This window comes from Gordionus sp. m RMFG-2023, chromosome 5 (assembly GCF_954871325.1).
Source record: "Gordionus sp. m RMFG-2023 chromosome 5, tfGorSpeb1-WG-v2, whole genome shotgun sequence".
NCBI classification, from domain to species: domain Eukaryota; kingdom Metazoa; phylum Nematomorpha; class Gordioida; order Chordodea; family Parachordodidae; genus Gordionus; species Gordionus sp. m RMFG-2023.
In genome coordinates this window covers 692,127-708,229 of record NC_088779.1, presented here as the reverse complement: position 1 = coordinate 708,229, position 16,103 = coordinate 692,127, and the positions used below count along the sequence as shown (strand labels likewise).

Below are 16,103 nucleotides of genomic sequence, written 5' to 3'. Positions count from 1 at the left end.
ATTATCATATCAAAGTAATGCGCCTTTTCACCCTAAAATTCATAACTCTTCTAAAAGCAAGGGGGGGGGGCTTCCTAATTTTGACACATGTGCGTGTTGAGCCTATAAAATATTAATTTTTATTCTCTGGGCAGTAAGAAAAAACACTTAGAAAATTAATCAGAATTGTTTAATAATTAATTACTTAATTAGTTAGTATCTGTGAAGTTAATATTCATATCCCCAAATGTAATTATTTCTTTAAATACCTACAGGGGGCATCATTAGATTTTCCAGTTTGCCTGGGTTCAAAATCTTAAAAATATGGAGGGAGTTTGAGCCAACGCTACTAACATATATGTAATCGGCAGGGTAGATAATTTAATTGTCATTTTTACAAAATTTATTAGTTACCATCAATGACACATAATAATGCCTAGACTGACTATGTATTCATTAAGAAGTGTATATAAATGAAAACAGCTGGGGACGCCATTTAAAATTTTAAACGCGAGGCCAATTTATTTCTATGTCTCACGCAAACTTTAAAGAATTGTCTGATCATCGAGATAATAAGAAGTTATCAATTTAATAGTAGTTTTTAACATGAGAATAATTTACCATATGGATTACCAAAATGGCGGGTCCAGCTGATTTGCATTCAACGACGCTTTTTCAAATGCATTATTATGAATGCATCGTCAGTCTAAGCATTGTTATATGCCATTTGTTACCAAGTATTTATATCTCCATTATTCTTAATTTAGCGCCAGTTCGAAGTTATGATTTTTAATTTTATAAATATAAGTAGGTGTATAAAAAGCAGTTATCTTAAGGCCGGATATTGTGCAAATTAGCATTTGCCAAATCCTCGTTATTCTGAACGAATATTTCTGTTCCACCGTTAAATTGTTATTTACTATAAATAAACACTTTTGTGACTTAAAAAGTATCATTTCAAAACCTGCTAAATAGGTTTTTAAAATATCATTTAACAAGCAAGGTAAAAGGGCCAAAAAATTCGAATATTGTTTTTATTATCAGAAAAAGTTCAATAATGATAGGTATAATATAATATAGATATACTGTATTGTATAATAATAACAAAATAATTAATATATAAAAAGAAGGGTAAATTTAATGATGCAAAAATTAAATGCTGAATAATCATTAATTTAAATTTTAAAAAAAAACTTTTAAATCTTGTGAAAATTTGATATTTTTTAAAAAAATATAAAATGATTACACATGATTATAGAAATATTACAATATATATTTTTATTTTAATTGGGGATAAAAATATGATAATAAGTATATTATATAAAAAAATTAAATGGAATAATAAATAGCAAATATATATTTTTTTTAGGAAAAATAATATTAAACATTATGAGTTATTAATAATGGGATGAGGAATGTAGCCTTTATTTTTACATATAAGATTTTATTTTTTTTTGTAAAAAATTGAGTATAATTTAGCTCATTTGTAAGTTGGGAAAGAAAAAGAAAAAGAAAAAAAGAAGCATGAATGAGTGGCAAAATATCGGCATATTTATTTAAAATAAATTCTAAAATCCACTAGGAAAAATCGTGTCGGCTTAAGTTTTGATTTTCAAAATTTAAAGAGATTCTGTAAATACCAAAAAAAAATTAACAATTTATTTTTAAAAAAAGAAAGATTTTTATTTTAATTTTTTTTTTTGATTTTGGAAGCATCGGTATAAAATCATGTTTAATAATTCTGACATATTTTTTTTATGAGTGATTCGGAGGAAGGGGGGTGGGGGGTGGAACACTAAATTATATAAAAAAATTATATATATATATATGTATAAATTAGACAAGTCGATATTGATTGGTCAAACATAAATAAGGTGGATAAATATAATTTACATTTTAAAATTGTAAAAGGTTAAAAGCTTTCTTACTTTTTACAATCGGAAAAATTAAGCTTCATTTTTATAGTTCGTAAAAAAATAGATATATATATATATATATTAATGGCAAAGGGCTACAAAAAAAAATCGGGTTGATATTATACCTTTAAGTAATATTTGGTTTTTATTTTAAAAGAAGAATAAATATGTCAATTGCCATCTAAATGAAATATCTAAAATATACATTATATTTTATAAACTATCATATTATCACATTGATTACAATAATACGCTTAATGTCATTTTTGTTTTAAAAAAAAAGTAAGATTATATTACAATTTTTCGACGAATGTCTTATTGGGATAAAACACACCCCCCCCCCTTACTAACAAAATTTAATTTTATAATTAATTTCTAATATTAAAAAAAGTAGGAAAAATGAAAATGTTGCTTCTATAGCAATGATAGGTTAGGAATAATAAAAAATTTTTTTAACAAATTTTATGGTTTGGAGGCTATTTTTTCGAAATATTTGTAAGTGGGATTTTCGTACCCGTTCACCTGCATGCTGGCTAAATTGCGTTCTTCGAGGGATCGGTTATCAACTTCGACATAATCACTAACGTTATCCTAACGTAAAATGTTTTTATATTTTAAAAAAAAATCTTAATAGATTAATAATAAAACTGATATTGTTTGATGCTAATGAGAGATGAACCTATTTCCATCTGTTTTAGCCGATACTCAAATGTATCGGCCAATAATCACCAATAAGAATGTATAATATTTTTTGGGAAAAAAACAACAAGATACAATTATTCAATCAATAAAATATTATTTTCGAAAAATATTTATTTATTTACGGGTTTATCTCTTAATATGTCAAAGTAGAAATTTTCTCCCATAAATTCTATTAACCAATCTCTTTGGAATATAATTCCACCCAGAACTTAGTCATCTTGGTTCTTCAATTGGTGGTCTCACTACATTTAAGACCTACCTACCAGTCGTTCTTTCTACTTAAAAATTATTTTAACATATTCAAGATCATGTATGCTATTATATCAGCTCCAATTTTTCATTACAAAGATTTCCTCTTCAAGTAAGAGTTGCATATCCAACAATTCCGGAGGCTATCGTCAATATAAAATTTTCAGACAAATCGTGGCTCTATGCCTCTCTTTCATGTAAATAACGAGTGGTTCCTATTCCCCATCCCTCCTCTCTCTTATTGCTTTTATCTCCTCAATGTTAAGGGGGTTTAAGTTTAATTTCTACTATGATGTTGACCTAAAAGGCACTATTCACACTTGAGTGGGCAATTGGCATTAGCAGACCCACATCCACTCTTCAGAAAGCATGGGATATTTCCGTTGATTCTCACACAAGCCATTATGATGGCTATTCATCAAAGTAAATTGCATTGCTATTCATGATTCTATAGCAATGCAAGTAAACCGATCTCTCAAATTTCTTTTAATTATGTTTTTTATATTTTAAATTGGTTTTTTTTTATGTTTTAATGGTTTTTAATAAACTCAATGAATAAAAAATTTATATACTAGTTTACGAAATTCATAAAATTAAATTAAATATAAAAAAAAATTCGCCAATTTGAAAGCATCTGTTGTTAGGAATATATACCGCCAGCGAGTATGGAAGCGTCTGATAATAATTAAATTATTTAAGCTTTATAGACTTGTAATATATAAATATCGTGTCATATAAATTAAAATGTGTCCAATAAATACTTTTATTGGGTTAAATCTAATTATAAAAAAACCTTGAAAATTTTCTTCTTAAACATTCCCGCGTTAGCCTTTCCGTTGGTTCCATTTCCTTCCTTCCCATCGCAATCCTCTTCGCAAGTGGGCACTGGAGCGTGTTTGGATCTCTTTATAGTGGTAAATCTTCGTTTTATCATGACGGCCCCTAACAAAATGGCAGCGAAGGCCGAGAGCGTTAGGATTGTTACAGTTGTCAGGTAGGCCGTTGAGTGACGATTAGAGTTTTTGATGGAAGTCAGGCCCGAAGAGTAAAATGGCTTTAAAGGGAAAACATATTTTTAATATTTAAATGATAAGAAATTCAAATAAAAGATCATATAATAAATATTTTTAAAAAAAATGTCTTATATAATACCAAATTTTTTGAGTCCCCATAATGAAATAATTGATCGTCGTTCCGTTTGGCGTACAAAATGGGTGAACCAGTGCTTGCGGTTGCCGTCATCTGACTTTCACCGATAGTCGTGGAGGTTGCCACCTTTTTCTGGATTTTGTTGTTAACGACTTCGTTATCGACCGTTTCATCGTCGTCATCGTCATCATCATCATTGTCGTAAGAATCGTCTGCGTCATCTTCGGAATCGTCGTAAGGTGAATCATCCGATTTTTGAGGTGATAATTTCAGGTTCAGTGATTTTGTTGTAGTGTTTGCTAAATTTAAAAAATTTATATAATTAAATGAAACATTTGCATTTTAAGATGAATAATATAAATCATATTTCGTTGTCAGGTAGGCCGTTGAGTGACGATTAGAGTTTTTGATGGAAGTCAGGCCCGAAGAGTAAAATGGCTTTAAAGGGAAAACATATTTTTAATATTTAAATGATAAGAAATTCAAATAAAAGATCATATAATAAATATTTTTAAAAAAAATGTCTTATATAATACCAAATTTTTTGAGTCCCCATAATGAAATAATTGATCGTCGTTCCGTTTGGCGTACAAAATGGGTGAACCAGTGCTTGCGGTTGCCGTCATCTGACTTTCACCGATAGTCGTGGAGGTTGCCACCTTTTTCTGGATTTTGTTGTTAACGACTTCGTTATCGACCGTTTCATCGTCGTCATCGTCATCATCATCATTGTCGTAAGAATCGTCTGCGTCATCTTCGGAATCGTCGTAAGGTGAATCATCCGATTTTTGAGGTGATAATTTCAGGTTCAGTGATTTTGTTGTAGTGTTTGCTAAATTTAAAAAATTTATATAATTAAATGAAACATTTGCATTTTAAGATGAATAATATAAATCATATTTCTAAGGGTTCTAATTAACATCATTATCTAACAGTTTTGATGCGATATATTATTTTATTATGTGGTGGCGGCTTACAAATTGAATAAGAAAGGTGATATTTGATCAATCACATTTTTTACTATTTAGCGTAATCTTTCACCGCGTATAAATCGGTATTTAATATCTAGTAAAACATGAAAATTAGTAGCGTCATTTATTACGGTCAGAGTTGAGAAAAGTATCAAGATAGTATGATATTGTCTTGTCTGTATCTAGATACATTTTTAAAACAATTTAGCTCCATACCGATACATTCAAAGAGTATCGTTCAACAAACTTTAATTACAAGGGGATTTGTAAAATAGCTTCCAAATCATTTATGCAGTATTTTTTTAAAGAAAATTCCATTCAATTAGAATTTTTAAAAAAATTTTAAACGATGAATGCCACCATAAAATAATGTCTATAGCTGAACTCCTGTGTATGCACACTTTAATTGAATAGATGGCCAATCTAGCTAGCATAATAATATATAAGAACATGGCCTAACACACAACAAAATCTTGAATATAATAAAAAAATATTTACAGCCAGGTGAAGAAGTCGATATTTCCGATAGGATTGATGCTTGAATTTTATCTGACTCGTCTTGAACGATAGAATTGGTCAATTCGGCAAAATCTCCATTCCTCGTTTTAATAGTCTCAAGAAATGATGCTAATCATATAGAAATACATTAATAAATTTAGAGCGAAAAACACCCTCATTATTAAAGAATAAAAACAATGTTCCCGAAAAATGATAAAATTTATGAAATTAAATAATAAAGGGTCGGCATTGGAAGCCATGTTGGGTTGTCGCATGAAATGCAGAAATCGCGGACATGATATTTTTTTTAAAAATGTATAATCTTTATTATATACCTATATGAGGCGCTATTTTGTCATAGCTAGAAGTGGGGAGGCGTCTTTTGAGCATGGCCAGTGACCTATTAAACCTCCTTTCGACGTCCATAATATGTCTAGCTACCACGCGTTTAACTCTGGCGGCTGCTTCAGGGTCGGAATTAAGCAAGTGCTCGTAATAGTGGATCACGTGCATTTTGTCACGTTCCTCGGCTCTAAGGAGACGTTCCAGGGCGATTTTAAGATGATCGGGCTTTTATAGAAGAAATATATAAATATTGTCACATTTCTATTTTTGTGTTAGAGCCGACTTCCAAAATGGTAGCACGTAAAGTTTAAAAAAAGAATAAGTTAGATGCCGTTTTAATTTTGTTATAAAAAGAACATTTTAACTTTGTAAAACTAACTGGATAACGAACTTCGAAATATAAATTATTTGTTTTCCTAATGTTTTTAAATATATTATTTATAAAAAAAATACAAAGTTTAGAAAATCATTTGCCTCTAATCTTCTAGTCTCATACTGATGCATAATTTTTTAGGAATGAATAAAAAATTTGGTATATCATTTATTGATTTTGAATCATGATAATATGTATTTTTTTTTTACTGATGGATATGGTTTTTCGAGTTCCTTCAAAAATTCGAACATGAATTTTCGTTTTTTGGTGTTGAGTAAAGAGGTGACTCTCTGTTCGTGGATAGCTGTCAGCTGCTTCTTCTGCGCCTTTTCTTCGGCTTCGAGTGCTGAAATCGTTTTTTGAAAACTCTAAACAACCATTTAAAAATGTATATATCAATATTATTACATTAATATTGATTTCTTTAAAATCATATGAAAATATATATATTATTGCTCTAATTTTTGATCGCGTGATCAATTTTTAACCAGTAGTATTCGTAATTTTTTCCCATATCAAAATTTAAATACAGGAAGTGTTTATATTTTTTTTTATGTAAAGTATAGTCATTTTTATGATAAATTGCAAAGTCATTTTTTGTTTGCGAAAAAATTTTTTTTTTGAATTTTTTTTTGCGCAGTCCATTCTTTTAATATATTTATTAAAAAGGATTTATATTAAAAATTGCTATTTCTAGATTAATTATATTAATAAATAATTCATATTTATTTGGCAGTAGATATGACATATTAGTGTTATTAAACGGCTCGTTTTGAGCCGTTTTTACAAATGGCTAACTCAATATTTCATCCAGAATACTATTACGCAACAACTCAAGATTTTGTTTGTTGAAGGAACAAAGGTTTAGACATATATTATCGAAATCTCGATAATTAGGGCCTTATTTTTCTGGCTAAAATATTGAGTTAGCCGTTTGCTCAAATTGAGCCGTTTAACAACACTAGTTAGATAAAAATAACTAAATAAAAGACAGCTGTCATTTTTTCCAGAGTTTCATTATCATTTGATAATTGTTGTCTTCCATATTTTACAAATCAATTTTGGTTGCGTTTCAGAAGAAAGGAGAAAAATTATTTATTTTTTTGTTCAAATGAAAAAATTATTACGAGTAAGAAAAAAATCATTATATTTTATTTCGTTAAAAAAAAATAAAGTGTCCCAAAATAAAAGAGAGCAACCGATTCCTATTTTCCTCACTACCATACTTGGTAGGAAATATTATAGTAACTGACAAATTTAAGGCCACTAAAGGGAGATGTGGGATCGGTAGTTTTAATATTGAGTACCCCTTAAATTCTGTTAGAGTCCCTAGTTTTGGGATTCTTTCGGTTCAGAGTTCTTACTTCCTTTTTTTTTGATAACTTTGATTAAGTGGTTCTTTTTTTTTTCTAAATCGGTTCTTTCTTAATTTATTTCTTATACCGAAAATATATACACAATTTTAAATTTTAAAAACTAAATTTTCTTTTATTTCCATTTTCGAAAAAAAAATACAAAATTGTTTAAATATTAATTTTTTTTCACAAAAGCCGAAAATTAATATTTTTTGAATAATAAGAAGAAATAAAATAATAATGTATTTTCTTTTTTTCATAATGCTAAGATATACATATTTCCAATTATTACAATACAAATTATTATTATTTATTATTTTTTTACAAATGCCGATTATAAAAAATAAACAACTATATTTAAAAAAAATAAATAACAAACCAAAATGACGACTATTTTATATATAACAAAAATAAACTAAAATTCCTCACTGCCTAACAGCAGCTCCACCCTTCAGAAGAAATCCTCTTCCTCCCTATCCGCTTCCGACATAATAAAATACAAGAAATCCCCCAATGTTCTCGGCCACTCTGAGCCGTTTGCCGAGTCATCCGGTGTTTCAAGCCTCTAGGAATCGATTTTCCAATCTTCATCTCACACGCCCCATCTTGTCTTCTTACGCGCTCCTCCGGCAGTAAACCTCCGCTCAGAGTGGTCGAGAGCATTGGGGGATTTCTTGGATTTAATTCTGTCGGACGCAGAGAAGAAGAGGATTTCTTCTGAAGGGTGGAGCTGATGTTAGGCAGTGAGTAAAAATATGGATTTTTAGTTTATTTTTGTTATATAAAATAGTCGTCTTTTTGGTTTGTTATTTTATTTTATAATAATTTGTATTGTAATAATTGGAAATATATATAATATAGCATTATAAAAAAAAGAAAATAGATTATTATTTTTAATTCTTCATATTATTCAAAAAATATTAAAATTTTTCTGCTTTAGTAAAAAAAAAAATATTTAATCAATTTAGTTTTTTTTTCGAAAATATAAATAAAAGAAAATTTAGTTTTTAAAATTTAATATTGTGTAATATTTACCATATTTGTTGGATTTAAGCCCATTTCTTAATCTTTTTTTTTTTGACAAAAACGACATCATGGCCATTCATGCCACTTCTCCCTTATATGTGATCCATCATCATTTGCGATTCACCATTACCGTCACGTGACTAACGGCCCTGCTAGTTTTCCAACGTTATTATTTTAATGCCCTCAACATTATTATTTAAATTCAAATTTAAAAAAATACTAAACCATTACGTCATAAGCTATAAATGAGCTATCCCTCTTTAACTTACGTGTATTTTATTTCCCCTCATTTTCCATTCTAGCAAGCCTTATTTTTTTTGATTTACAAATCTTCGTCCCACCCATTCTGCGGTTGAAGGTCGTCCCATTCTCCGAGAAGTGGCTAAGTCAAAGCCCAGAGAAAACATTTAAAGTACTGAGTAATGTAACGAGCTACCTTAATTCGTTACTTGTTTTCAACTATAATTTTTTTGGAAAATAATAACGATCATTACAAAACGAATAATACCTTGCTAATATCCTGTTTGTATCTCTGGGCTAAATACGGATCCTTGGCCTTGATATCGTTGTACCGCTTCTCGCTTAGGGTCCAATCTCTCATGAGATTAATGATGGTCTTCCTCCGCTTCTCTTTCATCCAGTTTTTAACGCCGACAAAGCGTTCGTGTTCCTTGTCCTTATCGAAGGCGGAATAGTAAGTTTTTATGCCCCCTTGCTCCTTCTCCATTCCATCATCCGTTACCCCAGTAGTTTCCTGCGTAACGTCCGTTTCGGATGATTCCGTCGATTTGGGTAAATGGGTTGATCCCGTTGGCGCTTGAATTATTAGGAGTTCGTCGTGAAGAAGTTGGGTAAGTTACGGTAGGAGGGGTCGCTAAAATGATCGTTTGAGCTCTAAGGGAGTGGTAGGAAGGTTCGTTCTGCGAAGGAATGGCTTTTTTTTAAAAAAATAAATTTTAAACATTTTTATTTCGTGGATCTCTAATTTTATTAATTTTGTCATTTTTTAATATCTTATTAAACTGGGATTTTTTTTTCCGGGGAATTATTTTCCAAGATTCATTATAGTTTAACCCATTTAAAAAAAATAATTATATTCTACACATCGAGTGCGTCTGTTGGACACAAAACATACACACCTTACAGTAATTTAATAACCAACTTATTTTAAATTATAAGGGAAATAATCTTGTGGCGCTGGTAGTAGTTGTCAATTGTTCCAGCGTTCTCCGCTAAATCAACGCATACCATTCTATAAATAGAACCTTCTGGAAGGTTACATTTATTTCGGGGCAAATAATAAATAAAAAAAATTGTTCGGGATCGGGGCGGGCAGGTCGGTCCGGGCTTGAAAAATTCGGACCGATGCAGAATCACAGTTGATTGACGTATATTATTTTAAATGAATGAAATGGTGTAAAAGTTTAAGTAATGCCGATTTTTATGAGAAACTACAAATTTGGAATGGTGAGTCCTCAGGGTGGCTGAAGATTAACTGATAAAAGGGGGAGTTTCGGGAATAGCCGGTTTAAGCGAACTAAATGTTAAACTTTGAATGGCGGTCGTAACAAATTTCACTGAATTAAACCTAAGGTCTAGCTGATCTCCTTGAGGGTAGAAAGGACAATCATAAAATCCATGCCTCATCATTTTTCAATCATAATTAATTTTATACGTTTTCCACTTCCACACCCCCTAATTTGAGATGCTGCAAAACACTTTTATTTAATTTTGTTTTCAACCCTTCAATTATTCCAAAAAATAATAATGCCTTAAATTCCTTTGGTATAGTTTCCCCTAATTTCAACCCAAATATATTCCCATTTCTATATATTCATTGTTATGATTATTTTGATAATAGTAATCATTTTTCTCGAAAAAGAGTCATCCACGAGTAGTTATCCATCTTCAGGTCAAGATTTATTTTTTTCAAGTTATGACTACCCTGACAGGGTTTCGGGCCTTGACTGTTCTAAAGTAATCAAAATTTGAACAGGCTTGGGGTAACATGCACCCCACCAGAGTAGAGAAGGATTAAGTACGCGCTTTAATACGTGGAGCTCTCCAATATTACAGGTTAGTTAGTATTTATATCTTAAGGGATAGGTTTTAAAATCGCTTAAAAATTGGAAAAATTTCTCTCATATCTCCCAAGAAATTTTTTTTAAAGTAAATTTGAAATTAATATTAATTAGATGCTAACCGTGTAAAACACTTGTTATTAGAATTCTAAACTTAAATAAGAGTGTTTATTCCCCTAATTTCGAATTTACTAAAAATTTTCTAGGAGATATAAGCGAGATTCCCAATTTTTAGCATCCTACCCTCAGCATCGTCGTGGCGGAGGCCTAAAAGGTTCCCTGTAGTCTGGGTCTAGAATAAGATCACCGTCTTCTCGATGGGGTGTTAAAACCACCTAAAGGGGTTGATGTCAGGAAGGTCATCCTGTAAAAACCTTGCTTCAAAAATTCCTAATAATTAAATCAGAGGAAAAACTGGCCAACCTGGATAAACCTGAAAATCGCCATTAAAAGAAGAAGGATTATTTCCTTTCTTTCCTACAATATTCTTCAAAATAACTCCTTTTTTTAAAAAAAAAATGATTATTTTTTTTTCAATTATTTTTATTGAATTTTTTTTTTATATTTAACATTTTTGTTTTTATTAGGGACAAAAAAAAATGTACAGATAAGAATTAATAAAAATAAATAAGGTGTTAATAACCTCATTAAACTATTAATTTTAGATTTTTTTTTCTCCTGCCTTTTCGCGATTATTTGTTGTTGTCCAATTTCGATAAAACGTTTTCGAGCGAACCTGTCCGTTTTGTCCCCACCCACCCAACCCCCGCCCCTTATCTCGATTATTATTTATATCTCATTTAATTTTTTTTTTAAAGCGAAAAAAAAGGTAAACGAACTTCATTTACTTCTCTCACTTCACTATCTCTATCCGTTTGTTATGGTCAAAAAAATAATAAAATAAATTGGTTTTTTTTATTTTTTTTCAAAAAAAAACAAAATGGCTGACAAATTTTTTTTCCCATTTTTAGATCGGAATTTATAGATAGATAGCGGGGAAAAAAAATCGATATTAAAATAAAATTATTTATAATTGTAAAAAAGGTCTATGGGAAATTTTTTTAAATTTATTTTAAAGATATTAAATTGTGCATGTATAAAAGGAAGTTTAAAATGATGGGTATTAATTTAATAAAAACAGTTTTTTTTTTCGGAGGAAAAAAAACAATTTTTCTGTTTTTTTAGAAAATATTCATTCTTGCAAATCCTGATAGAAGATACAACTAACTCACTTATTATTTTGTTGAAAAATTGCATTTTTCATTTATAGCTTCAAAAATCTGAATGGGATCACGTGAGTTGTTCGGTCAATATCAGCTGGATATCGCCCGACCACCATTTTCTACGTATTTATTAAAGATTAAACTGTGTTGGTTAAAGTCGGGGTTTGGATAGGGAAGGGGAGGATTCAAATTTATATTTATGATTATGACTAATGGCATATAACCGAAGAAATTACCTTAAAAATTGTATATAAAATGAAGTCAACTGTAGCAGACGCCATTGAATGTCATTTTATGCCTTTTTACATTTGGTCTTAATACACTTTTTAATGCGTTGTTGGTAATGAGTTCATCATAACTAAAAATGAATACCTATTTTGTTAACGTTGTTATCCGCGATTTCCCCCTTTTGTTTAGTCCTGTTGTCTTCTACCACGTAATCATCTCCGTCTTCTTTGCTCCCTTTTACGACATCGTTCGGTATTTTGATGTCTTCGCCTTGGGATTCGCCATTTTTATTGGCGCAGCAGACGAATTCCACGCCCGAAAAGGCCCCTATATCGCACGGCAAGAGCATAGAATAACTCCTCAGGGGTGATTTAGAGTTGAGGGCCGCGACATCGACAATAGGAACCCTATTCCTTCTGGGCATCTTATTGACGTTGTTAAATTTGATCGCGCAGGCTTGGGCAGCTTTGGCCTTCCAATAATCTTGGCCCTTGCATAACTTGGAACTGTGCACGTGATCAAACACGCACCCCTCGGGCACCAATAATGCTTCGCTCTGGAATTTGCCTTCTATTTGAAACAAAAAAATTTATTTATTTAAGATTTGCCAATAAATTCTATCATATATCGGGTAAAAAAAATACGATACATTTCTTTTCAAACATGGTAATCCACCGTCGACTCTGTTTTACCCTAACTGACACTTTTCGTGAGTTCACTTTTTTAACGGAACAGCCCAATAAACGACTTTGGGCAATCGCGACAAAAATAGATAAAAGTTAACGGAAATTTAAAGAAAAATTATTTTTAAAACAACATACATTCTTTGGTGATTGTAATACCAAAGGAACGAGAATTAGCATGATTCATTTAATATTCGCGAGAATACTGTAAAGTGTTGAAAAGAATTGAATACTTCGTTGTCCGATACCAGATATTTCCTTCAAACCCGGTTTTTAAAAAAATATATCGTCGGCGGAGTATTATAGTGTTCTAAGTGTTCTACATCTATATTTCAAAAATGCATATCTTTTTCGACAAAATCCAATTCTTTAGCAATGTATTCTTCCAAATACAATGAAAATATTAAAATATAATTTAGAAATAATTCTTTAAAAAAATGTTCCCCTGCAAAAAATTTCGAAAAATGGATATAGAACATTATAATACTCAGCCGAACGATTTTGATTTTTTTAATTTTGTAAAAATGTTTAAAAATTCACTGTTTTTTTTTCATGTAATTTAAAATAAAAAACATGAGATATTCCTCTCCTCTTTATAAGATGGTATAAAAATTGTATTCGTGAAACCATATCCTTAAAGTTTATTCTACCCTATAAATTATTCACATTCTACGTATTAAGGGAGTTGGAAAATTTTTTTTAAAAACCGGTATTGAACCCGGCCGGATAATCAAATTTTTGGGATCCCATACCGGAATGGGTAAAAATATCGTATCTAGCATATCCCTAAATCCCATAATGCTCAAATTTTTTTTCGTCATGTGCCAAATTATCACTTACCCAAACATCTGATAGGATAGACGTCAAAAACTTTGTCACACTTCAATTGATCGGGAGCGCACCAATTGTCGACTTTGATGGTCTTCCCCATCGGCATTATGTTGGTTATATTTAGATTAGGATAAATCTATACCCATGATTATTTTTAATTTAAAAGGATAGAATGTAAAAAATTTTTTTGATAAAAAGCTTCGAGCCAAATTTAAAACGGTTTATAGTTAGACTTTTTTAAATGCTCATAATAAACCCCCGCATTCGCCGTTAGCCCGAATTCGCGCCAAAGTATACAAAATCGTACGTTGTATACTTTGCCGCTTAACGCTAAACCAGGGGGGGGGGTATAAGACAGCATTGAGTCTGAGCACGATGATTTTTAAACTTACATTTCTGCAGTACTCGGTAATGGCGGTGTTGTTGTCCGTGCAAATACCATTCGAATCGGATAACCATATTCCAGTCCTGTCCAGGTATTGATTATAATATCCGCATTTCATGACAATCTGAGGCTTGAAATCGGGGAGATAAAGGGAATTGCCTACCATGGCCTTTAAATGATAATAGAAAATAATTAATTACTTATGCATTGATTTAAATAATAATATCTAGTTCCACAAAAAATGGCAAAAGTTTGGCACTATTTTGGCGAAATCACGAGACTTTCGGTATCATCTTATTGGTTAATATTTTCAATTCGTCAATTTTTTGGAAGTTTTTTAAAAAAAAATAAAATATATTGTTTATAAATTCGTTCGGCTCTTATTCAATCAGTAAACCGGATGTTTGGGGTGGGGGGGTAAGGTGGCTCGATACTAATAATTTGCATAAGATATGCATTGATGGATATTCAATTCATTTATAATGCATAAAATTTAAAAGTAACTAAAAATATATAAGATTAGGATTTAAAAGTATCTGTCACAAATCACATTTAGCTAGTGTTGTCAAACCACTAGATTTAGCCAACTATAAATACGAACTCGAGATTTTGGCCAAGAAGTAAGAGTTTTGTTTTTATTGATAAAAGATCGTCATTATTTTTATATTTGAAGAATATGTAATTATTTTGTATATGATAATAGACCATTTTTCTTTTTTTTATGAAAATATTAATTTTTCTGGATTATGTGAATTAATTTTTTTGATAATAATTTATTTGTTTTATTGGATTAATTTTTTTGCAATCAATTTTTTTATATAAATTGAATAAAGATATTTAGCTTTGAAAATAGTGTATGTTTCAAGGGTTTAAGTTTAAATATTTTACTTACAATTAATTAACTAACTTTTTTAACATCTTTGATTATTTTATATTGGTGCCGTGACCAGGATAATTTAAAACGCAGTAAGTGCCCTGCTTCAATAATAGTGGTGAAATAAGAAAAGGAAGGGATGCCAGCTCCATTAGCTGATGCCATTCCTGTGGAGAATATTCCTGAGAGATCACCGTTCAGGGAAGGAATGACCTGATTCGCCTCGCTATGTATTCTCGATATACGTTTTAAACAATTGCTAACTTGAGCGCCTTTGTAATAGTATTTCCTCCCATATTCAAATAAATGTTGTGAGGACCAAGACTCAAGATCTTTTAAAGGTAGTCCCGCTTGAGAAGAAATAGTAGTAAGTAAATTGTCCATAAACACTTTAAGATAGTCTGTTGGAGTCAAGTTTAAAGACAATAATTCTGCTTGTGATGGCATTTGCAAAAGGACCACCTGATTGTCTCCCTGTCCCATTAAATCAATTTTGACACCAATTTTGAAGGCGGCATATTGGATTAGAGTTGCCGTGAGGAGGGTTTAATCTTTTTGTCTCAAACCTTCCAACCAGGCTTCGGGTCCATGGTGACATCTCATACCGTCTTCAGGGTCAAGTGTAAATTTGTTTTGTTGAGGGGGCCACCCATCTATCTTGAAAAATAAGAATGCTTTCTTTTGAAAATATTTGTGAATATGAATAAATATTTTGGAGGTTAAACAGGTTGTCTAATTCCAAAAACGTTGGAGTTGCAAATTCTAATCGAAAATTTGTGCACCAAGAAGAAAAGTCTAGAACTATAAAATGGCTGCTAGTTCTTTGTAGCTTTTCTTCGGACATGGTCATAGTTTGACCTGCTATATACGGGAGAATAAAATCAGCTAAATTCTTTTCTGTACAAACTTAGTAGATTCTCATTTCGGGAGTCATTTTTCCATAAAAGCGACCTGCTAATTTCAATATTATTTTTGACAATTGCAACCAGAATTTTCCATAAAGTAGGGACATCTCGTTCATTTATACGATCAATAATTTTTTTAGCACAGAAATCATCTTTTAGCATAAAATTTACAAGAGCACTTCTATTCGAGTATTTAGGTCCTGTAGGGAAGTAACAGTGCATGCTTCGGTGTGCCTGATGATCATATTCATGTACCCATTCCTCACGAGTGTATTATTGCTTTATCAGCGAGTAAGTCTGTAATATCGACATGATAACCGAAATCTAAAG

General features: G+C 30.8%; 1 protein-coding gene across 1 annotated transcript in view; it reads right to left on the bottom strand.

Annotated features, from left to right (window-relative positions):
* Nucleotides 1-2,267: 2,267 nt before the first annotated feature.
* Nucleotides 2,268-16,103, bottom strand: part of LOC135929746 (amyloid beta precursor like protein 2-like) — a 30,282-nt gene continuing 16,446 nt past the window's right edge. The window contains 13 exon segments of the mRNA XM_065466449.1: nt 2,268-2,486; nt 3,640-3,900; nt 3,999-4,294; nt 4,355-4,433; nt 4,532-4,827; nt 5,465-5,593; nt 5,800-6,034; nt 6,392-6,550; nt 9,072-9,296; nt 9,298-9,497; nt 12,240-12,665; nt 13,619-13,745; nt 14,002-14,163. Of these exon segments, the coding sequence (XP_065322521.1) occupies nt 2,358-2,486; nt 3,640-3,900; nt 3,999-4,294; nt 4,355-4,433; nt 4,532-4,827; nt 5,465-5,593; nt 5,800-6,034; nt 6,392-6,550; nt 9,072-9,296; nt 9,298-9,497; nt 12,240-12,665; nt 13,619-13,745; nt 14,002-14,163 (2,724 nt within the window). The 3' untranslated portion in view covers nt 2,268-2,357.